The following is a 23,838-nucleotide window of genomic DNA, read 5'->3' as shown; positions in this document are numbered from 1 at the left end:
CAATTGGGGAGAAGAGAAGGCACATGTCCAAAAAATTAATGCTGTAAAAACAAAATGCAATCAATAAAACTTAGTATTTTTTTTTAAGGCAGGGGCTCTACTAGAGACAGAAACTCATGTATTTGGGGATTTACGATTTACTATGAATCTATTCACAAAACTATTGTGGTTAGCCTGGTTGCTAACTTGCCATTTAACCACAGGTCAAGTCATCTCACTTCTGTGAATTTGTTTTCTCATCTATACAAGGAAAGGATGGAGCCAGTCTCTACATGCCGTCCGAGTCTAGGATTCTCTCAGTTTGTACAACATGGAGCCAAAGTGGCCTTTTAGAGTCAGAGCCCCTTAAACAATACACCCAGGGGGCTGCCAAGAGAAGAACTTCAACAGAGAGCAAAAGCCTCCCACCTCTTATACCTCCAGCTTCCTCGGCGGTTCTGCTGAGCTCCACGCCCCCCCGGCCTGTTGGCCCGGCTCTGCCTGTTATGCCTGTCCACTTCTTCATAGTCATCCCCACCGACAACACCTGAAAGAAGGCAGAGGGCCTGTCACTCCATCTCTTCACCCTGGCCAGAACCGGCCCCTCCCCATCTCTCACCTGGTTCCCCAGAATAGCCCAGCAAACTCTATGGGCCTGTTTGCAAGGCCTCCTCTCCACTCCCTCCCTCAGATACTATGGATAGCAGATGGTCCTTTATAACAGCTCCAGGAGAGCAAGAAGATGAAACCCACCCACCCCTAAACAGAGACTAAAGACATTCTGAATCGCTGCTTTAGTCTGAGAATATGCTCTCCTGTGGTGGGGCTGATAGGCTGCAAAAACCATGATAACAGAGAGATGATTGCACTGCTTCTTCCAGTTCATTTTAAAGGCTTATGAAGACAGTAAACTAAATCTAATTGTCTTCCTATGAACATAGCATGAAAACCTAGGTCATAATTATCATGCTAGAAAAATGTAGAACCAGACCCCATGCAATGAAGCTCTGATCCTGTAGGCCAGGACCCCCAGTGGGCCCCGAGCTCCAGGACCCTCTGAAGGACAGACAGCCAGGCACACTCACCCTCACCCCTCCGAGCGTGCCTGGGGGCATAGCTAAATTGCAGGTCAATCTGCCGGTTCTGCCTGGCCTCTGCTCGGCTCTTGCTGTGGCACGAAGTCTTATGCGCCTTGTAGTCGATTTCTGTACGGAAGGCGTGAGTGAACTGCTCAGTGTTGCACCTTCCCTCCTCACAGAGGAAGTGCTTCTCACGGAAATGCTCACGAAGGTATTCATAGTCACTGAAGAAAAGTAAAAAATGGGGATTGATAGGGTCACTATATCAATCCCCAACAGCACACCATGGCACCAACTAAGGCAACATGCAAGCAGCCCCTGCACGAGCTTTTCCTATGCATCTCAAGGAGGGAGTTCTACTCAACTTACTCCCAATCACGTAGGTACATCAGCACCCAAACACACAGCGGAAGAAGTAATAATAATTATGGGGAGCTTATTCTATCCTCAACATATCAAGAAGACCATAAATATTCCTGCAACAGACCAGATGGGACCGGTCTGAGCTCTTCTCATCTTAACTGCAAAAATAACACTGGACATTTACACAGCTTCCCTCTACCACAAGGACCACAGAAATGTTTTATAAGCACAAGCTCGTTATTTTCCACAAGACTTTCACAGAAACAATGCTAAAACATATCCATGTGCATCTTCAGGAGGAAAAAACTTTTCCCTTTCCCCTAAACCTCAAGGCTCTCGTGCTGGAGCTAGTCCAACTACATGAATTAATGGATCTAGGTTTAATTCTTTTTAGTCCTGTTCATAAATCTGAATAGAAAGAAATTTGGGGTTTTTTTTTTCTTTTCTTTTTTTTTTTTTAAAAACACACTAGGAAAAGACAGGGGACTGACAGAAAGTAATTCTGTTCTCTGAACTCACAACTCAGTTACAAAAAGCAGTTTCAGCCTTAAAACATTTTATATTCCCAACAGAAATAAACATCAAAGGATCCTGACTTATGACTAAAGTGGAATCAGTCAGGGATAACTTGGCTCAGCTGCTCAAATTTCTAAAGACAAAGACTTCAGGAAACACTAAAGCCACTCACCCTTCTAGACTCTGGGTACACCAAACCCTAACTTCTGCACTAAGTAGGAAAGAGAATACAAGAGATGCCAATTCCTCATAATTAATCTTCAGCGTAGAGCCCTTACACATCTAGTTCATATTCATGCTCCCTGCCTCCCTCCAATCCTATCTGTGCTCAGTCAGTCCCTGATGGGGCTGCTTTTTCACCAACCTGTAATACTCCTGAGCGCCATCTGAATCACAGAAATGGCAGAAATAGTGGTCTCTCCTCAGGTGTTTCAGGAGCTCATCGTTGTCCAAATAACGCTCATCACAAAATTTACACAGAGGATGTCCCCGGTGGGATGTGTCATCTGGGTCCCCATGGATCCGATGCCGGGCAAGGTCCTTGCGGGAATACCATTTGCGCTCATAGGTAAAGATCTTGGGGAAGAAGAGTGAAGGCATGTGAGGGCAGAAGAAAGGACCGGGAATGCCTTGCAGAATCACCTGGCAGAAGGAGCCAAATAGCCTCTCACCTTCACCACTGATTGCTCAAGCTCTCAAAAAACGTTTTTGAAGACCATCTTCTAATCTCCGTTCATCACAGACTTCAGAAAGAACGCGTGGCTGAATACAGATATAATTTTCTCCAAGAAGTAACATAGAAATCCCCACTCTACGTGCTCCCAGTGCATGACGTGGAGCCTAGAATGGTCTAGGCTTTGGGCGACATCCATCTAGATACTAAAGAATTTTTGTATCTGAACTGGCCAGCTTTAAATCAAGAGTATGTTCTATCAAGCATCTCCCAGTAATCCAACTCCCTGCCCAAAAGTAAACTACCACACATTAAAGCCAGAATGGTACACTATGCAAAAGGTTGGTTTTATAAGCTACATCAAGGAAGCATATGCTCAATTCAGAGAAGGATTCTGAATGACAACTATATTGGACTTGAAAAGACCATGGTCATCTACATGGTATATGGCCCACACTTCCGTTTTCCAACTAAACTCACGCTAAATGAGCCAGTGTAATGAGAACTCAGAGAGAGCAGCACAGGCAAGATCTACAATCAACCCCATGACAGAGAAGGGCTATGTAATACAAGACATCTGCTGGAGGAGCCAAGGGGTCATTCAGTGGCCAGCAGGTGGCCTGTGTTCACAATGATTTGTCACAAATAAGAAATAACTCAGTAAAGGCGGTGGAGCAAGGGCTTTCTTTGGTCCAAATCAGTCTATCTAATGGGGAGTAGTGAGAGATAAGTCTGAAGGTTATTACAATACTCCAGGTAAGAAGTTATAAGCAAGGATGGTAGTTATGTGAGTGGAGAGAAGAAAATGTATACGAGAAATGCTGTGGAGGCAAAACTGAAAGGACTCGGCAAACGACTGGGGATGGGAAGGCAGAGTTAAGGGAGAATGGAGGGATCCTAAACAAGAAGGCTGGGAAAAGGAACAAGTTGATGAAGACTTCAGTTTGGGACTGGCAGCTGAGAGCAGTTAACAGCACAACCAGGTGGAGATGTGCTTCTGCACAGTACGAGGTAACAGGGCCAGAGTTCAGGCATTTTTTTTTTTTTTTTGCGGCTGCCTTACGTTCCTGTGGAAGTATCAATTCATCAAAGGGGCAATGCTGTATGGTATGAGTCACTACAGCCCAAATCTCCAGTCCTACTGCCTACGCTGACCATAAGCACTCACATTCCTAAGATCAGCATGATCTATTTCAGGATCTACCCCTCAGCACCCACTTCTGGGGTGGGGTGAGGTGGGTGCTGCAGTATTCCTCTTCCATCACGAAGCTGGGCTCCCCATCGCCGCCATGAGAGTGTGTCAATGGCACCCCTTTGTTTCTCTTTTAGGGTTCCAATTCTTTTACAGTATGACTAATGTGAAAATGTGTTTATCAAGATTGTACATACACAAGCTATATCAGATTGCTAGCTGGCTTGGGGAGGGAGGAAGGAAGGGAGAAAAATTTGGAACTTAAAGTCTTATGAAAACTATTTTTATAAGTAATTGGAAAAAATAAAATACTATTAAGTGGGGGAAAAATAAAGAAATGACAAACAGGATGATTTCAGAAAAACCTGGGAAGACTTAATTGAACTGATGCAAAATGAACAGAACCAGTAGAACATTATACACATTATAAACAGCAATACTGTAATGATGATCAACTCTGAAAGATTTAGTTACTCTAAATCAATACAATTATCCAAGACAATTTCAAAGGACCCATAATGAAAAATGCTCTCCACCTGTAGAGAGATTTAATGAACTCGTGAGTGCAGACCGAAGCGCTTTTTATTGTTGTTTTTTTTTCCCCCCAACACGGCTAACGTGGAAATGTGTTTTGCATGGCTTCACTATCACTGCTTACTTTCTCAATGTGTGAAGGGAATAGGATAGGGACAGAATTTGCAATTCAAAATTTAAAAAAAAAAATGAATGTTAAAAAATAAGTATTTTAAAAATTAAAAAAGAAAGTTCTACTTTTCAATCTAATTTCCATTGCAATAGTATCATTTAAAAGTTTTATTTCTTTTTTAAATCATCCCAAGTTTCTTGTTATAGTTCTAGGATTTCGAGGCAATCTGCAGAATTTACTATCTTGTTCTGTTTTTTGTTGAGGGTTTTGGCTCACATTCCTTTAAAGTAGAAGCTCTTAATCTAGGGCCCATTTGGTTTCTTTCGTAATTTTGGGCATTTTATTTTATGCATTTAAGAACGTTATTTTAAGAAGGAGTCCACTGGCTTCACCAGACTGCTGGAGGGGTTCAGGACAAGAAAAAAAGTCAAGAAAGCTAAACAAAAACATCATTCCTTTCTGGGGAAATTCTTACTTATTTCTCCTTGTCTTTATAAGCTTGGAAACTAGGCTAATGACAAGCCCTATTCCCTTTTCAATACATTTATTTTCTTCTTAGCTTCCTTGGATTGGGGGACATAGGAGTTCAGCTGGGTCCTTGCACTGTATAAACTCCATCAGGAAGATTCTTTCTCTTAACTAGCTCTGAATTATGGCATCTCTATGCCCCACTGAAATCAACAATGCACACCCTACCTCCATCCTATGTCTGGGCACAGGGTGGAAGGGGGAGAAGTATGATTTCCCACTTCTTCTGGAGCACAGGGGTGGGGGAGGGGGAGCGCTCGAGGTGGTGTGGAATACCATGGGGGGAGAGAAGGAGGGAATTCAACAGACGGGCAGTCCTAAGGGGACAGACTAGACGCAGGGATGGAGATCCTGCGGCCTTGAGGCCACATGTGGCCTTCTAGGTCCTCTAGTGCAGCCTTTTGACTGAGTCCAAGTTTTACAGAACAAATCCTTTTACGAAGGGGATTTGTTCTGTGAAGTTTGGATTTAGTCAAAGGTTCACACTTGAGGACTTACAGGGACACGCATGGCCTTGAAGCTGCAGGTTCCCCACCCCTGGACTAGAGGCTACCACAGCCCATAGCTTGAAACACAAACTCATCAGGTTGTCTGCTCTGGTCACACCCAGAATGCAGGGTGAACTTGGAGTAAGAAGTGACTTTAGAAATTTTGATTCTGGGCTGTTATTTCAGAGGATTTTTACCTGGAGTAGAGATGCTTCCATCTTCTCCATGTTGAAACAACTAAGAAAATATTCTTTTAGAGTATTTCTTTTTTTTAAGATTGTTGGAGTAGGAGAGTTATGTTGAAAACAACTACTAAAACAACAATACAATTACTGTGATCAAGGCAATGAGCCAAGATAATTCCAAAGAACCCATGATGAAAAATATTATCCACTCCAGAGAGAGAAGTGATTTACTCTGAGTATAGACTGAAGCGTACTTTTTTCATTTTCTTTGTTTCTTGTGTTTTTGTGTGTTTTCTTTTGCAACATGGCTAATATGGAAATGTTTTGCACAACTTGGACATCTATAATTGATGTCATATTGCTTGTCTTCTCGAGGAGCACAGGAGGGAAAGAATTTGGGATTCAAAATTTAAAAAAAAAGTTAAAATTTTTAAAAATGCAATTGGGAAATAGTTAACATATTAAAAACTACTAAGCCAACTTGTTAATTGGGTGGCCTCTGAATACACAGAGATTTGGGAGTCTTCTGATCAGAGAGAACTAATGCTGTGGGAAGGGATGAGAGATGACCGACGACTCAGGGAGCACTGCTAATCAGGGTGCGGAAGAAGGAAGAATGGTGAGACAGGAAAGGGGAAGATCCAGGAGAAGAAAGAACACTGTCCAAGAATCGAAAAATCAGGATCGAGGAGGAAAGAGTAACTTTCAGGGCCAAATCCTAGGGAAAGATCAAAGATAAAGATGGAGAAAAGGCCACCAGAGGTAGAAATGAAGTTCACTTCTAACCCTGAAGAGACTGGCCGTAATAGAGGAGTTGGGCTAGCCCAGCCCAAGAGGTTGAGAAGTGAAAAGGCAGGGAAGTGGAGGAGGAGAGGGCACACTACTCTTTCTCTAAGCACGAAAAGCAGCAAGATAATGATCAATGGCATGAAGGAACAGCAGGGTCAAGGGAAAAGGTTTTTTAATAACAAAAACATGAAGAAGTCTGTAGGAAGCAGGAAAGAAGCCTGAGAACAGCGAGCCTGAAGATGAGAGGGAATACTCAACACGGCAAATGCCTGATGATCTGGAGGGTGTGGGAGAACGAAGAGCTCAAGCGGAGGGACCAGTTTTGACAAGTAAGAACTTTCTCTTCTGAGACTGGAGCAAAGTAGGCAAAAAATGGGTGAAGATAAAGAAGTTTTGAGGTGTGGAAGATGGGAGCTAGGTGGCACAGTGGATAGAGCACTAGAACTGGAAAACAGGAAGACCTCAGTTTGAATCTAATCTCAGACATTCAACTCACTAGCTACGTGACCCCCAGCAAGTCACTTAACCTCTGTTTGCCTTAGTTTTCTCATCTGTAAAATGGGAATCATAACAGCACATACCTTCCAGAATTGTTTTGAGGACAAAATGAGATAAAATGTGTACACTGCTTTATAAATTTTAAAGAGTAAAATAAATGCTAGCTTTCTATTATTATTATGGAAGATGAGGGAGATGACAGAAAGCCTCAATTTCAGAAAAGTAATAAATAAGTGGATCTACTGAAATGGGTATGTGTAGAGGAGCTAAAATCTTAAAGAAAGAAGGTCTGACCCAACTACCGTAGGGAATGTGGATCAGAGATGAAATAAAGGATTTCTGTGCAGTAATAAGTCTGGGTTAGATAACATGAATATGTACTGGACCCAGTCTACTAAGGGCAGCTAGGTGGTGTAAGGATAGAGTGCTGAGCCTGAGGTCAGGAAAACTTGGGTTCAAATCCAGCCTCGATACTTGCTAGCTTTGTGACTTTGGGGGGGCAAGTCATTTAATTTCTGTTTGCCTCAGATTCTTCATCTGTAAAATAAGGATAATAGTAGCATCTACCTTCCCCTCTTATTGTGAAGATCAAGTGGGATAACGGTAAAGCACTCAGCACAATGCCTGGCTATTATCGGTTACTATGATTATTACTATGTCATTCTGTGCCTTCCCTCAACAGGGTTCAACGATTCAGGAATAGGAACAGAGAAAGTAGACAATATAGGAGAGGGTCATAGAAGTTGAAACTGATAGATGTGGGGGTCAAGGTGCTCAAAGTTACTAGATATTCAATCACCAAAGACGAAGGCAAATGTTAGGATGAAGAAGCAATGATATAAGACAAAGAGGTACTGAACTCATAAAGGAAGGAGGGAGAATGCCTCAAAGATTAGTGAATGACATCAGGAAGGACCTGGACAACGTGAAAAAGTCAGAATACCTTGCTTTGGTTTTCTCCCCCCCCCCCAAATATAAGTCTTTTTATTATTCTTTTGTACATAATGATGTTTTTGCTGATGATTAAGTTCACAATTTAAAAAAAAAATTAAACCCTGACCCTACACATTTCTCCTCACTGAAATTCAACACATCCTTCAAGTTCAAATGATACCCCCGTGGTGAAGTCTTTCCTGAATTCCTAGAGTTGGAAATGATTTCCAGAGGACTCCCTACAATACCAGTAGCACTTCCCTAAGGCACTTAACGATCTCTTAACTTTATCCCAGTTGTGTGTGATATCCTACTAGACTATAAACTCAATCAATAACCATTAATTAAGAGCCAACTATGTATCAGGAACTGTGATGGGGCCAGGGATACAAAGACAGACAAAAATTAAACAATCCTTGACCTTCAGAAGCTAACATTCCATCAGGGAAGACAAGAATACATATATTATGTACAGGTGTATACAAAATAAATGATAAAGCTATTCGGGTGGGGAGGCACCAGCAGCCAGAGTGAAGCGGAAAAGCCTCATAAAAGTGATAGTGTTTGAACTGGAGATTTGAAGAAAAATGAAGATAATCATGCATATTTTAACCTAATTTTTATGGATAACTTTTGTTTTTACATCACTTTCATTTCTGAATATATTTCTTCTTACTGTCATAAAGAAAGCCAACACTGACAAATATTTAAAAAGAAATAAAAAAAAAAAGGCAAAACCAACACATCAACTTATGCCTGTAACAGTTCATACCCACAATCCCCCCTTCTGCAAAGAAAATAGGGAGATGCACATTCTCAACTCTTCTCCAAGGCCAAGTTGGACATTATAGTCACACGGCATTCAGTTCCATTTACTATCTTGCTCGAACTTAGGTAAATCAACTTCCTGTGGCCTTAGCTTACCCAACAGCACAATGACGTCACAGGAGGCACTTTTCTGGAGTCATCTAGGGCGGCTACTGAGTCTGCGTTCCAGAATACCACCTTTTTGTATATGAAGTGACTGATCAAGGGAGGAGGAAGCCCTTGCTTTGCTTCCAAGGACACTGTCCTCTTTTCCCTCCTTGCCCAGCCTCTATCATCCCCACTCACCTTTAGGTGTTTCACACACAGCTTACAGCAGAAAAGCTCATGCTGTTTCCTCATGTGCTGCTCTAAGTCAACAAAGAGGCTGAAAGGTCGCTGTTCTGGACATAAGGGACATTCATGTTGGAGCAACTTCCTAAAAGGAAAACCAGCACCTGCGTCACTGCTTACTAGTTTTACTGACACTAAATGAGAAATGGGGGGGAGGGGGTAAAGGAAAGTTGCTTTATACAGGTATTAACAATATTAGACTGAGGTCAATGGAGCTAGAGGAGGCCTTAAAGATCATCTTGTCTTGTGTCCTCTCACTTCAGAAATAGAGAATCTTAAATTATGCCTGCAAGATGAGGTTCTCATTGTGTTCAAGGCAAGGGGGCAACCAGAATAGGGCTTGGAAATAGCCCTTTATTATATGAGGACATGATCTGGATTTTAGTTAAGTGAGGATAAAATATTTTTTTAAAACCCACTTATTGCTTTACGTAGTACAATCGAGAGAGTTAGGAGTCAGGAGGCCTGGATTCAGTCCCAACTCTGTGTTGTCACTGTGGGCAAGCTGAGTGCCCTCTCGGGACCTCAGTTTTCTCATTTGCACAATGTATCTCTATCTCACAGGATTATAGGTAAGAGAAAGTGAAAGTGAATATATACATGATTTGAAAAATTATAAAATGCCATAGAACATGAGGGACTTTAGAAATTCTAAAGGAGCAAAGAATTTTCATCTCACCTGTATAAAGCATAAACCTTTCCATCAGCAAAATAGATGTCATATTTTTTCTCATACTGCAATTGATGAATCGGGATTGTTGCAAATGCTGGAAGCTTCTTTCCAAAGACCACCTGAAAACCACACAATAGCATGATTACGAGACAAGGACTTACACACTACAGGGCAAGTTCTGGAACAGACTGCTCTATGAAGTGCGAATTTTAACCCTAAAACATAGATACCTCTTTATCCAGAGTGGGCTCAGGTAGCACAGTAATTCCCCATGACAGTGAAGGGGAGGCTTTAGGAATCTTGCCAAAGGAACTTCCTCCCTGGGATAAAAAAATGACAGAATACCACCCCTGTTTCCTCCCTTTTCTCTTCCCAGCTCAGCCACTGGATGATGCCTCAAGCCCTCCTAATCAAAGCACTGCCTAGCACCTACCCTGCAATTCCCAAACAAAGCTAAAGAGGAACTAAAAAAGACCAATCATGAAGTGCTAGGCTTTTATCTGTTTTGGTTTTGTTCCCTGCCCCCAGGGTTGGAATAACTGATCCATCCACCTATTCTTTTCTTGTCCTACTTGTAACATGCATTAGAGAAAAAGCAGAGGACGGAGCATAGCCACCTGAACCATCTACTTGGAGACGGAACTTTAAGCACAAACTGAAGTTACACTGCTTTCATAAGCACCTGAGCTGACAACTTGCTCTACAGCTGCTGAAATAATTTTTTTTAGGAGGAGAAAAGCAGTTCAGTAAAATTAATAAAGTCAAAACAACCAAGGATGACAGCATAGAGAATATTTTCCACCTACAGTCCCCCACCTCCGTAACACTGTTCTCAAAGAATGCTGTTTTTCCATGTTTTTCCCCTTTGTTTTTCCTGCTTATGTTTATTTCTATATCTTAAGACTCTGGTTGGCCAGAGCCAAGTCTTTGTAAGTAATTTTTTTTTTTTTTTTTTTTTGCTTTTTGGTGAGGCAAATGGTGTTAAGTGACTTGCCCAGGGTCACACAGGCAGTAAGTGTCATGTGTCTGAGGCCGCATTTGAACTCAGGTCTTCCTGACTCCAAAGCCAGAGCTCTATCTACTTTGCCACCTAGCTGTCCCTGTAAGTAACTTTTATATGGTACCTAGCAAAGTGCTGCATCAGTGAAGACTCAATGAATAGGAGATAATTCAATCCAATTTGACAAATATGTATTATTAAGTACTTACTTTGTGCAGAGCCCTGTGCTCAGTGCTTGGCACAAAGACAAATAAGTAAGGCAAGACCCTCATGGGACTTAAAATCTAGTATGGAAGAAAAGACATCAACACAAATAACAAGCAACACAGGACAGAACTGGAGAGAGGCACAGAGAAGGTTAAGTGTTCATGGAAATGGAAAAGGAACAAAAGATCAGTTCTTCCTGAGTGGGAAGTGCTTGACACTCACGCCTCATCAGTACCCTTTGCCCCTCAGATTAAAGGATGAGCTCTTTCACTTCCATTTAAGAAGAGGGATAAGGACTGACATCTCTTAGGCAGCTTCTCTTTCCACCTGGCTGCACTCATTTGGGACTTTCCCAGCTTCTCTACTCTCACTCGTCTTTCAGTTTTCTTTTGTGTGCTGTCTTCCCCCATTAGATTGCAAGCTCCATGAGGGCAGGGACTGTCTTTCTTTTTCATATTTGTATCCTCAGCACTTAGCACAGCCTGGAACATAGCAGGTGCTTAACAAATGTTTACTGACTATATCTAGGAATCCAACCAAGAGTAATGAGAGGGAAAGGATAAAGGCATTGCAGAATAAATAAGCTGATGCACACTCCTTCCTCTAGGGCCTCCCCCCCATTTATTAAGTGTCTATGATGTACCAGGTACTGTGTGCTAAGTGCTTTACAGAGATTGTCTTATCTGAGCCTCAACAATCACCCTATAAGATAGGTGCTATTATTACGGTCCCAATTGCATATTTAGGGAAACTGAGATAATCACAGTTGCGGGTGAGGTGCTTTCCAACACATAAAACCAGGGAAGAATATTACTACTACCTCATCTAATAGCGTGGAAAGCCTGTCTCACTAGTTTTTGGAAAGAGGGGATGTGTGGGTGGCTAAACACGATAAAATTAGAAAGCCAATGAGTTATATTAGACAGTGGCTCTAGAGTCCCAGAATCATGACCCTTCAAGTCATTAGTGATTTAACTGACTTGGTCATTCTAGCTTGGAGTAAAGCTCACCGTACAGCTGCACAACTCTGACATTCCACTTCCCTAGACAATGGCACACAGGTGTAACTGCCCCCAATATCAGCATATAAGGCTGCCCAACCAGAGCTCTCTAGAGAAAAGCTGGAATCTAGGCATATCCAATAGTCTTAGTACCCTAAATGTCCATCACCACTGGGGGAACAAGGGGAGGGGAACACAACGGGAAGACAATCGAGCTGGGTATATGTGTGGCTGAAAAGTGGAGTCTTTTTGAAGAGAGGTGTTATCTACTTACATTTATTTTCATTAAATAATCATGAAGGCCAAAAAATACCCAAATGTAACAAAAAATTAGAACTATTTGCAATAACATATTAACATATAAACAATAGCTTGTTTCACATCTCCTCTTTATCTCTTTTTACCTTTTACAATCTGTACACTGAAGCTTCAAGTTTACAGTCTTAGTTCTAGCTGGCTACTTTAAGATAAGGGAGACTTTGGGCCCTCAAGGAATTTACAAAGTAGTAGGAGGGGATCAGACGCATAAATAGCCGCAACGCGGACTGAAATGTAAGTGTAAAAGAAAGATCTGAAGGAGCATGAAAAATTGGGGGTGGAGAGATTTCCATCTAGGAGATCAAAAAGGACTTATAGAGGAGAAGACAACTGACTTAGTCCATGAAGTTAGAAACAACTGGAGGGGAAAGAGAGGAATCCATTCCAGAAATCAGGGAAAGAAAGAGAAAAGGCACAAAGAAGCAAGTAGTAAAGAGAACAGGAGATGGTGAATAATCCAGTTTGGTAAGAACAAAAGATATGTAAAGAACAGCAGAATGAATAGTGTAAGATAAGACTGGAAATGTAAATTGGAGGCAAAATGTGGAGGGACTTTGAAGACCATGCTAAGAAATTTGAACAATTTTCTATGAACCAATGTTAGGATAATTATTTTTAAAATCTATTTCAGATACTTATTAGCTTCGCCACCCTACTAGGCAAGTAATTTAACTTCTCTGAGCCCTCAAGTTTCCTCAATCTGTAATCAGCCAACTAGCATTTATTAAGAAGACAGTCAAGGGGCAGCTAGGTGGCTCAGTAGGTAGAGCATCGGCCCTGGAGGCAGAGGGACCTGAGTTCAAATCCAGCCTCAGACACATAATACTTCCTAGCTGTATGACTCTGGGCAAGTCACTTAACCCCAACTGCCTCACTTAAAAAAAAAAAAAAAGGCAAAAAGTGAAACAATTTCTCTCAGGGAAATTATCAGGGGAGACAATATATAAAATGTATACAGAATAATACAAAGTAATTATGAGATAGAGTCACTAAAAGCTAGAGGAATCGGGAAAGGGTTCCTTTAGAAAAAGGTGGTCCTGGGAAAGGTAGGTGGTACAGTGGATAGAGCACAGGCCCCGGAATCAGAAGGACCTGAAGTCAATTCAGCCTCAGACACTTAACTAGTTGTGTGACTTTGGGTAGGCAACAAAAGAAAGAGTGAAAGAGAGAGAGAGAGAGAAAGACAGACAGAAAGGTGGTTCAAGACCTGAATTTTGAAAGAAGCTAAAGATTCTAAGAAGAAAAGGTAGAGAATATACTTCAGGCCTGGGAGACAGGACAACCTATGCAAAGGTCAAAAAGGCAGGCAATGGAATGTCCTGGAGCAGGAGTAGGAAGCAGGCTAGCCCAAGAAGAATAACACCTAATAGAGCTGGGGCCATGTTGTCAAGGGCTTTAAAAATGCCAAATAAAATAATTTAGATTTGACCCTGGAGGTAGTAACAAGTAGGGAAGTGACATAGTCAGAGTTATGCCTTAGGAAAATCACCGGCAGCTATGTGAAGCACGGATTTGACCAGGGAAATCAGTTGGGAGCCTATTATAAGAGTCCAGGCAAGAGGAGTAGTGGCCATGTGAGTCAAGAGAAGGGAATACATGTAAGAGATTGTATGGAGGTAAACATCAGTAAGACTTGGAAAATGATTGGCTATGTGGGGCAAAGAAGTGAGGAGTCATGGGTGACACTAAGGATGTGAAACAGGGCAAACTGAAGGATGAGGATATCCTCAACAGAAGATAGAAGACTAGAAGAGGAGTAGGTTTGGGGAGAAAGAGAAGCAGCTCTGTTTTAGACATGCTGAGTTTGAGATGCTGACAGGACAGCCAATTCAAAATATTCAAGAAGCTGTTCAGTTGGTGAGGCAGGGACTGGAGATCAGGAAGAGAAACTGGGGTTGGGGCCCTTCCACCTGAGAGTCATCTGCACAAAGATGATAAGTGAACTGATAGGAGCTGATGAAGTCATGGAGAAGGAGAGAAGAGGCCTAGGATGGAACACTGGGGTACGCTCAGAGTTATCAAGCAGGAAATGGAAGATGAGCTAGCAAAGGAGATGGAGAGGAAGTAGTCAGAAGAAGAGAAATCGAACCAAGAGACAACAGCGTTCCTCAAACTCAAGAGAAGGTGTTCCAAAGTGCTGAATGCTGCAGAAAGGTCAAGAACGATGAAGCCTGGTAAAAGATCATCAGAATTCATTGATAACCTGAAGAGGGCTATTTTGAGTTCAGTGACAGTCAAAGGACTGAGAAGTGAGAGGAAAGGAAACATATATTACTATTGTAACTATTAGCATTTTAATTGCTAAATGGAACTAGCAGTACCTACATTAGAGTTGTTAGAACAAGATAACATATTTACAGCTCTTAGTAAATCTTAAAAGTACTCTTTAAATCTTAGCTGCTATACGCAAATGGAAAGCCCCAGAAGGTTTTTGAGCTGGAGAGTGACGAGAACAGAATGTACATTAGCCAGATTAATCTGGCAGCAGGGTAAACATAATAAGCCCTCTGGTGAATGCAGTGATGGAATAAATCTTCTCAGAAAGTGAGGAGGGGCTTGTCTCCTCAATTTATTTCAATACTGCCCTCAAGAAGCAAATGCACCATTCTGCCTCAGGTGATGGCTATACTCATGGAGCAAAACTTTATTTGCATTTGCAATCTCAGAAGAGCCAATGAAGATAGTGACCAAAATAAGTTGGATTACTCATCACATTTCCCTTCCCCTGCAGTTTGTGACGGTTTCCCATTTCTCCCTCCCTCCAGGAATCCCTTCCTTAGTTGCTCACCAATCCATGGGAGGTCCCATGGCTGATCCCCAAAGGGGAGGCAGGTAAAAACACACTTTCAGTTTTTCCCTTGAGTCTTACTCAGAATAGACCTTTTACTTTCTTACTCTAGTCAGGTAAGGAGAGTACCTCATCTGGACAAACACACCAATTCAATTGCTGTTTCAAATGGACAATTACCAAATTATCAATTCAAGAAACAGACCACCAACCACTTTCCAGCAGTTTCCAAATCATCCACATTCTTTACATTCTTATTCCAGTTTCCCAGGGGGCATCCTTCCTCTCTTCGCCCCAGGCCCTGAGGAATTAAAGTTCTTACTAATCTTTATTCAAATATAGGGATTCACAGGTCTTCTCTAGCCCAGAGCACAACACCCCCAGTACCAAGAGAATAGAGAGCTCAAGGAGGGGAGGAACTTTATTGGCCCCTTCCTCTAGCTGGTAAATTTTGTGATTGTCCTTTCTAACATCTCTCCCTACTGCATAGTCATTTAACTACCTGTACAGTGTTTTTAGGCTACCATTCTTTGCCCACCTGCTTGGCCAGCATGAAGAACTGTCAGCTCCTCCTTATTCCTCATCTTACTCAATAGAAGATACCACAGAGGCCCTGTTCTTTCTTCTCCTTTACACAGCACAATCTTTTACCTTGTTTGTACCTTACTGATTTCTTTCCTACTTCTTCCTCTTGTCCCTACCATTCCTAATCTTGGGTTCCCAGGAGTTCAGACCTAGGCCTTCTGTCCTTCTTTCTGTATCCTCAGTCATTCCTATAGCTACTACCAGTTGTCTCCAATTTCTAGATAGATAACTTCTGACTCTCAAGTATCTCTCTGATGCTGATACCACCTCTACACTCTGCACTCATATTTCTTGCTGTCAAAACATTACCACTTTGGTGTTCTGTCACTACCTCAAATTATGCATATTAAAGTCTGAAGAGATGACCTTTAAGGTCCCTTCCAATTCTTACTCTATGATTCTTGGTCTCAAATTTTCCTCAAATTTATCCCCCCTTTCTTCTAGCAGGTAAATTTTGTTATTGTTCTTTCTAACATTTCTCCCTACTGCACAGTCATTTAACAACCTATTCAGTGTCTTTAGGCTACCCTTTAGGCTACCATTTTTTGCTTGCCTGCTTTCCCATCTATGTGCTAAAGGAACCTTCTAAAGGAAAACAGATTAATCCTAACAGCAGTAATAAAACAAAATCAGGAAACTGAATATATTGGCGGTAAAATCACAGCCCATATTTAAAGGTTAAAAATGTACCTTTTGGGGGGCAGCTAGGTGGTGCAGTGGATACAGCACCGGCCCTGAAGTCAGGAGGACCTGAGTTCAAATACGGCCTCAGACGAAACACCTGACACTTACTAGTTGTGTGACCCTGGGCAGGTCACTTAGCTCCCATTGCCAAAAAAAATAAAATAAAATAAAAATGTACCTTTGTCATAGAATAGGTTACTACTTCCTTCAAGTGACATGCAAAATGGAGATGTGACTTTTGTGGTTGACTGTGAGCTCCTATAAAGCAGGAATCATATAAAGCAGGAATCACATCTTCCCTAAGTCAATTAACACTTACTGCAGGTACCCTGGTAAGAGGAAGAGTGTGCAGAAAAATGAAGACATAGCTTAGCTCCTAATAAAGAGGTCTCTCTGCTCAATCAGTGGTGATGACTACTGTTGCCTTTACCATTGAAATGCCGTCTCCTTCTGGTCTTCTTCCTAATTTCTGGTCCTTGACTCATCTATTTCCTGCACCAGATCCTGGCCCTGACCACCTGCATTGTCAATTAAGTCACTAGAAAAAGAAGGTATCTTCTCCTTGCTCTTCAGAATCACTACCACTCAACTCAAATGGCATTTCTCCCCAAGAAATGTCTTCAGTATGCTTTAGTCTTATATAATTCCTATTTTCCTAAGATAGCAAGCCTAGGGCTGGACCATAGTAGATATTCAGTACACATTTGTTGGCTGAACTGATGACACTGTTTAAAAATAGGGCTCTCACTCCATATGCACCAAAATATTTATAGCACCACTTTTTGTGGTAGTAAAGAATTGAAAATACAGTACATGCCTATCGACTGGGTAATTGCTAAAGAAGTATGGTACATGTGCTATAAGAAACAAATATGATGAATAAAAAGAAGCATGGAAAGCCACATAAACAACTCTGAAATGGCTGCAACAATGTAAATGAAAAGAACATAAACAAAAGAAATTAAGTGCTATAAAATCGTAATGAACAAGCCTGGTCCCAAAAGAACAGGTATCAGAAGACACTTATCCCAACTTCTTTGCAGAGGTGGAAGGCTATGGATGTAGAACGCTGCATATAATAAATATTATACTTTTTCAATGTGTTGGTTTTGCTGAACTTTTTTTTTTTTGGTTCCTTGTTATAAAGAATGGATCTCTGGGAGGGGTGAGGGACAGGGATACAGTGGGAAATGAAAGTGACATAAACACAAGAGGAACAGAAGCACTCTCAAAATTCTGATTTGGAACTAGAACTTTAAAAAGAAAAACAAGCCTACATTCTCATTGCTAAGAAATATATTCACTAGAAAAATAACATAAACAGCAGATTTTTGGCTTCTCCCAAAGTCTGCCTCACAGACAGCCAAAAGATCATCACATTACGAAACTTAATATAATCACAAAAAAGCATGTAAATGGATTTTACATGAAAGGAATTCTTCCAATGGGAAAAAAACTATGACAGCAGGACAGTCCTTCCTTACAACTTCCAATTCCCACCCAGATACATTAGAGCTTGTAAACAATACTGAGACCACTGGTCTCACCTTCAGTCTTTAAGGCAAATGCCACCAAAGAACTGCAAGAATCTTCATTCTCATCTTCCTAATTAATGTGGGAGCAGAGAGGAATCATTTTCAAAGTGATTTCAGGGCAGGGTCAAGAAAAACATTCTAAATTCTTAGCTCCCTATTTGTGGTCTCTTAGTTCAAAGATTGTACTTTCTCCCTCTGCATTCTAATACTGTCCACTCTAGACTGTGAGTAGTCAGAGGCTGATCATCCCAACTGGGCATTTCTAGACCTCTTTTTCTCCTGTTGTCATTTCAGTAATCTAATTCTTTTTTTTTTTTTTAAACTTGTGAGCAGCTCACCTAAGAAAGATCTAGTAGCTGATGTGGTAGAAATAACTGATTTAAGTTTGGTGATTAGTCCCCTTAACTCTGTCCTGGTCATCATGAATAACAGAACATTCTTTGTACTTGAAGCCTCAGAGATGCTGAAGATGCTGATCAAAAACCACCTTAAAACCTGACCATTTTTCCAGACACAAAGTCAAATAAATGAGTACCTAGAGCCATCAGAATCCTTTGCCTACAGACACAGTAATGGCTGGGCTTCTAAAGAAGCCCAATGGGGTGGCATGAATAAAAAAAAACTTCATTGATGCAGGAGTACTCACATAATACTAAGATATTTTGTATAGGAAAACGGCCCAGACAGTGGAGTTCATCAAAGCTGCAACTCTGAGAGGAAGAAACCAAGCCAACTAAAAAACAGAGAATAGAAGTAGGTAGAATAGAGATAGATCAAAACTAACCAAAATCACAAGCGCAAACAACTACAGTGTTTGGGGGTGGGTGGGGGGAGGGAGAGAGCAGAGGGGTATTTTCACATAAAGCACAAAATGGGTAGAGTCTTTTGAAAGTTAAGGATTAAACTGAAGCTACTTAGTGATGACTAAGGCTATTTTGAAGCACCATTATTCAAATATCTACTTGCTACAAAGACTGGAAAGTCCAGCAAAATTTAGGAAAACTTCTCATGTTAATTCAGTACTCTGTGTCTCCCCCCTTCCCCAAACTTCACATGCTGACACACAAAGGTTTGCACAATACAGTAACATGCATAGAGTTACTAAATACAACATACGGAACAGGAAAATACAAATCTGCTATGATACCATCCCCAAAATATGGAAAATCCTGTATTTGAGAATCCTGGCCTGAGATAGTCAGCCAGCAAAACTGGACTTCTCTCTCACATTCTTGCCATCCCCTCTTAAATATCCCTGTCCTAGTTCCTGCCTCAAATGAACTCCTCTAGTGAAGTCCCTTCCTTCCCATAAGATCTAACTCAGGTCGAATCTCCCTCCTCCATCTTCCTAAAAATGATCTCTCCTCCCTGAAATTTCTCCTAGCACTGTGCCTGTACCTATCCTTTCTTTGCACCTATCACTCTCTCGTAGCACAGTTATTTGTGTCTATGTCTTTCACTCCTATAAGACTGTAAGCTTCTTGGAAGCAAGGTCTGCAGCACACATATTTTTGTATCACCTGAACCTAGCAGAGAACTCTACACACAGCAGGAAGCAGAACCAGGTTAGAAAAGGTTGAAATGACAATTCTATCCTTGCACAGGTATTGTTCATTGTTGTTTGAGATGTTTTGTCTCCCCATAGGACTTTACAAAGGACAGCTCGTTTACCAAAGGTTCCCATAAGAGGCTCTCAAGGATTTGACTATAATCTTTATATAAATAATTCCCATATGTACATATCCAGACCTCACCTCTCTCCTGAGGTCCAGGTCTCTTATTTCTAAATACCAGCTGGATATCTCTACCTACATATCCCACAGTCATCTCAAATTTAACATGCCCAAAACAAAACTCTTCTCTTTTCCCCTAAATTTCTGATAAGGGCACCACCTTCTGGTAATTCAATTTCACAGCCTCAGAGACATTTTCAAACCTTCAAACAACTCATCCCCCACATACAGTTGCTAAGTACTGTTTTTCCACCTCCTCAACTTCACTGAAATAAGTTTCTTCCTCTAGTCACTTAACTACCATCCTAGTCTAAGGTTTTTATCACCTTACCTTGACTACTGTTGCAGTCCTAACTGGTCTCCCTGCATCCTCTCTTCCCTCTTTAATCCATCCTCATGCAACCGCCAAATTTATATTCCTAAAGTACAGGCATGACCCTAGCATTCCTCTCTGTTAAGAAACACCACTGGTTCCCTTTGGTATTTAGAATAAGATACAAATTCTTCTCTTTAGCACTTAAAGCCCCTCTGATTTTGCTCTGGCCGATCTTTCTAGAAAGGCTGATAACATCACTCTAGTTCATAGTGACAAAGCTTCAGCCAAATTTGCCTTCTTGCTATTCACCAGTCATTCTATCTTCCTACCTCCACACCTTTGCACAGGCTATCCCCCATGTCTAGAATGTCCTGCCTTGATTTTTGGACCCCTTGGCTCCCCCTCAAAGGCCTTTCCCAGTTCCCCCAGTTGTTAAATGTCACTTCTACTCCAATCACTCTTCATTTATTTTGGACATATCTTGTATTTACTTATCTGTGAACAGGCTGTATCATAATAATAGAATGTAAGCACTGAGAGCGCAGGGGATATCTCCCTTCTATCTTTGTATCCCCAAAGTCTGGCACAGTGCTTTTCGCACATAGTAGGCATTTAATATATTGGCTGGTTGATTGCTGGGCACAAAGTCAGTGCTCAATAAATCTTTGTGTCATTAATTCACTTACACACAGACTGCTCCTCTTTTGATTCTCTTGCAATAAGAGTTCCCACATTAAAAAAAAAAAATTACACACATACCATCTCTGATTTACTTTTCGATGAGAAAGCTTGGGCTGACCTGCTGGGACTCACCCAAAGCTTCCCATTAATGATTGGGCGGGATTTCACAAAACTAAAAGTAAGTTTTAAAGAACAGTAAATGAGAGAGATCAAATATGTTTTTGTTTTCGTGGCTCAGAACGGGCACATCATAGAGTCATGCTGTGAAAACGTGGCTGAGAAATTGAAGCTAGTCATCACCCTCCACCTCTGTACTGTGCCATCCATACAAGTCCAGACAGAGTAAAATGTTTCCACTAAACTCAGAAACCGAGCCAGAGAGCAGAAAACTTATGGAATACTTTGCATTTATGCAGTACCTTTCTTCTGGCCCCTCAAAGCATTTCCACTCCTTAATTATTCTTTCAACACCTCCGTCGGATAGGTCAGATTAACACCCCCACCCCACCCCACTTTACTACAGGAAAAGATCCAGTCTCAGAGAAGTTAAGTAATTCGCCCAAGGTCACAAAACGACCTAGACGCAGGACCAGATTAGATATTGACAAATTCTAACCCTGGCCCCGAGATCAAAATCACTTGAATCGGGTTCTCCCCCTCCTCTCTATCTTTATTGCCGCCAAGGTGGAGAAGGAAGCTCTTGGCAGTTGAGTCTATTTCTTTCTGCATTAGTATTCCCTTCTCCCTTGCACAACCGGGATGCTATCCCTCCTCCTCCTCCTGCTCCTCTTGGGAGCGGCGAGCTCACTCCTCACACTCACGCCCAGCGAGTCTATTCTTCTTGTCCCCTCCCCAAAGGAGAAAGAAAGACCTCTCGCTGCCCGTTCGCTCCTCACCCACCCGCCTCACCCTTCTCCAACTTTTCCACCATCAGTGTCTTGGCCCTGCCCGGGCCAACCAAACTTGGGGACTGCGCCCGGCCCCACGCCGAAGGTCCCGCGGGCCACGGGCCCCACCCGGCCCTCCCCAGTCCAGTCCGGACGGGCCCAGCCAACTCCAGCCGGGGCCGCAGACTTACTCAGCGCGGCCCCGGGGAAGGGCAGAGATGGGGGTCCTCCCGCATCCTGTCCCGCCCCCCGCCCCCCGACCCCCCAAGGGCCGGGCTGGGTCCGGGCCACCGCTCACCTGGCGCAGCTCCTCGCGGCACACGGCGCAGTACCGCTGCTCGCACAGGACTCGCATCTTGGTGGAGCAGCGGAAGCACACCGGGTGGTCGCACCTCCCCAACGCCGTGGCCTCCAAGTCCCCGCAGCACAGAACGCAGCTCCCACCGCCCCGCTCCGGAGGGGCGGCCGCCGGCGCGGCCCGAGGCCTCCCAGGCCTCCCCGGCGCCGCGCTGCCCGCCGAGGCCGCCATGGTCCCGGAACGGGCGCGTCGGGCGGCGCCGCGCGGCCTCCGTCCCCGTTCCGTTCTGTCCCGTCCCGTCCCGCCCCGCCCGGGCTGGTCCCTCCTTCTCTGCGTCGACGTCACCGCCCTCCTAGCAACCATGCCGCCTGGCGGAACTGAGCACTGCCCCTTCCGGCTGCCAGCGAGGCTCCGACCAGAGCGGCTCCGAAGTCACGAAGTGTTCTGGTTCCGTCTCCGCCCCTCCCTCGACCTGCCTGAGGCCTCGCCCCTCGCACGTGTCCCCGCCCCGCCCAGGGGACTGTGGGGCTCGGGAGCTGGTTTGCGTGACCTCAGCCTCTGTGACCCCAGCCCGAATGACCTCAGGCCCCATGTCCCCAGACCCCACGTCCTCAGTCCCCAACAGTCCCAGCCTCCACAGTCCCAAACCCCATATCCCTAGTCCCCACTTCCCCAGTCTCCCACAATCCCAATCCCTATGTCACCAATTTCCCATTGTCCTAGTCTAAATAGCCCTAGTCCCTGCGTCCCTATAATCTCCTACAGCCCTAGTCTACTTAGCCTACTGTGTCCCCAAACACTAGTTCCTATGTCACCAGTCCCTCACAGTCCAATCCCAGTTGCTATATATCTAATCCCATCGAAGAGTCATAGCCCCCCCACAATCCGGGCCCCAAATCCCTAATCCCCCACGTCTCTAATCTTTCCATTTCTCATATTCCCCGTCTCCCCAAACCCCAGTTCCCATGTTCCAGTCACTGTTATTCCAGCCTCTACAATTCGAGTTCTTATATCCCAAATTCTTGAAAACCACAATCTCCTACACTTCCAATTCCCCACAGTCCCAGGTCCTGTGACCCTCCTCGAGTCAACAGGCATTAAGAATTTACGGAGTATTAACATTGTTACTGAGTAGGAGTACAAACCCCAGCAGAAAGGAATACAAATCCAAGCAAAATCCTTGCACTAAAGGAATTTATGTCCTAATGGGGGAAGATACACAAAAGGAAGCTGGAAAGGGGTGGGGGAGGAAGAGAGATGAAGCTACCCATTGGTAACATTGTAGAGAAAGTCTGTGGCAAGAGTCGGGAGTGAAGCCTGATACGGAATGAAGATGTGGGTAACCTAGGTATCTTCCTTAAAATAAAGGTACTAGGAGGACCCAGCCAATCAGAGGGCTGGGCCACAGGGTACCTGCAGTGTGTCAAGTCCAGGGCTGGGGTTAGCTTTCAAGACGGAGAAGTTTCTGGGGCCAATTGTAGGATTGTGGTTTGTCCTTCTTTCTCAAAGAGGACCATGACATCAGGGAGATGATGGCTTGACTTGCAATTGACTTTGATATGAGTGAAGGAGGGCTGTGCAAAGTCACCAGCCTCACTTTCTCCTCCAGAGCCATCTGGATCCAGTGGCCAGATATTGATCAGGACGACTGGAGATGGCCCAGGATGCAGTGGGAGACATTGGCCCCAAAGTAGAGGGATCAAGAAAGAGTCAGGGGTGAAACCTTAAGAGTAATAAAGACTACCCTATCAGAAAGAGAGGCCTAGTTTCCAGTTCCCCACAATCCTGTTTGGCTCCAAACTGGCTACTTAAATTTAAAATTTAAATTCTCAAGGGTCCCCAATTCTTGCATCTTAGGCAAATGTTAATGAAGATTTCTGAGTGATGGAATGAAGGAAATGTCCTGAGAACAAAAGTGTGACAGCTGGTGTTGGCTGGTTCCAGAATTCTTAGGGCAGTGACCAAGATGATCTTGGACCATCCAGGGAACAGTAGAAGGGACCATCCCTGGGGGAGGAGGAAAGAGGAGAAGAAAGGGAAAGGACCTGGCTTTTGGGAACCCTTGGGCAGGGCCAGGATGGCCACCTTTCCTTTCTGGGCACTGT

At 43.2% G+C, this 23,838-nt stretch overlaps 1 protein-coding gene across 1 annotated transcript in view; it reads right to left on the bottom strand.

Annotated features, from left to right (window-relative positions):
- Nucleotides 1-21,964, bottom strand: part of ZNF598 (zinc finger protein 598) — a 29,684-nt gene extending 7,720 nt beyond the window's left edge. Inside the window, exons 1-6 of the mRNA XM_027863088.1 lie at nucleotides 21,734-21,964; nucleotides 9,707-9,819; nucleotides 8,983-9,112; nucleotides 2,302-2,513; nucleotides 1,065-1,282; nucleotides 409-526 (exon numbers count right to left, since the gene is read on the bottom strand). Coding sequence (XP_027718889.1) covers nucleotides 409-526; nucleotides 1,065-1,282; nucleotides 2,302-2,513; nucleotides 8,983-9,112; nucleotides 9,707-9,819; nucleotides 21,734-21,964 — 1,022 coding nt within the window. The remainder of the gene's footprint in view (nucleotides 1-408; nucleotides 527-1,064; nucleotides 1,283-2,301; nucleotides 2,514-8,982; nucleotides 9,113-9,706; nucleotides 9,820-21,733) is intronic.
- Nucleotides 21,965-23,838: the final 1,874 nt, after the last annotated feature.

Source organism: Vombatus ursinus, unplaced genomic scaffold (assembly GCF_900497805.2).
Source record: "Vombatus ursinus unplaced genomic scaffold, bare-nosed wombat genome assembly UNPS02014770.1, whole genome shotgun sequence".
NCBI classification, from domain to species: Eukaryota; Metazoa; Chordata; class Mammalia; order Diprotodontia; family Vombatidae; genus Vombatus; species Vombatus ursinus.
This window is presented reverse-complemented; position numbering and strand designations above follow the sequence as displayed.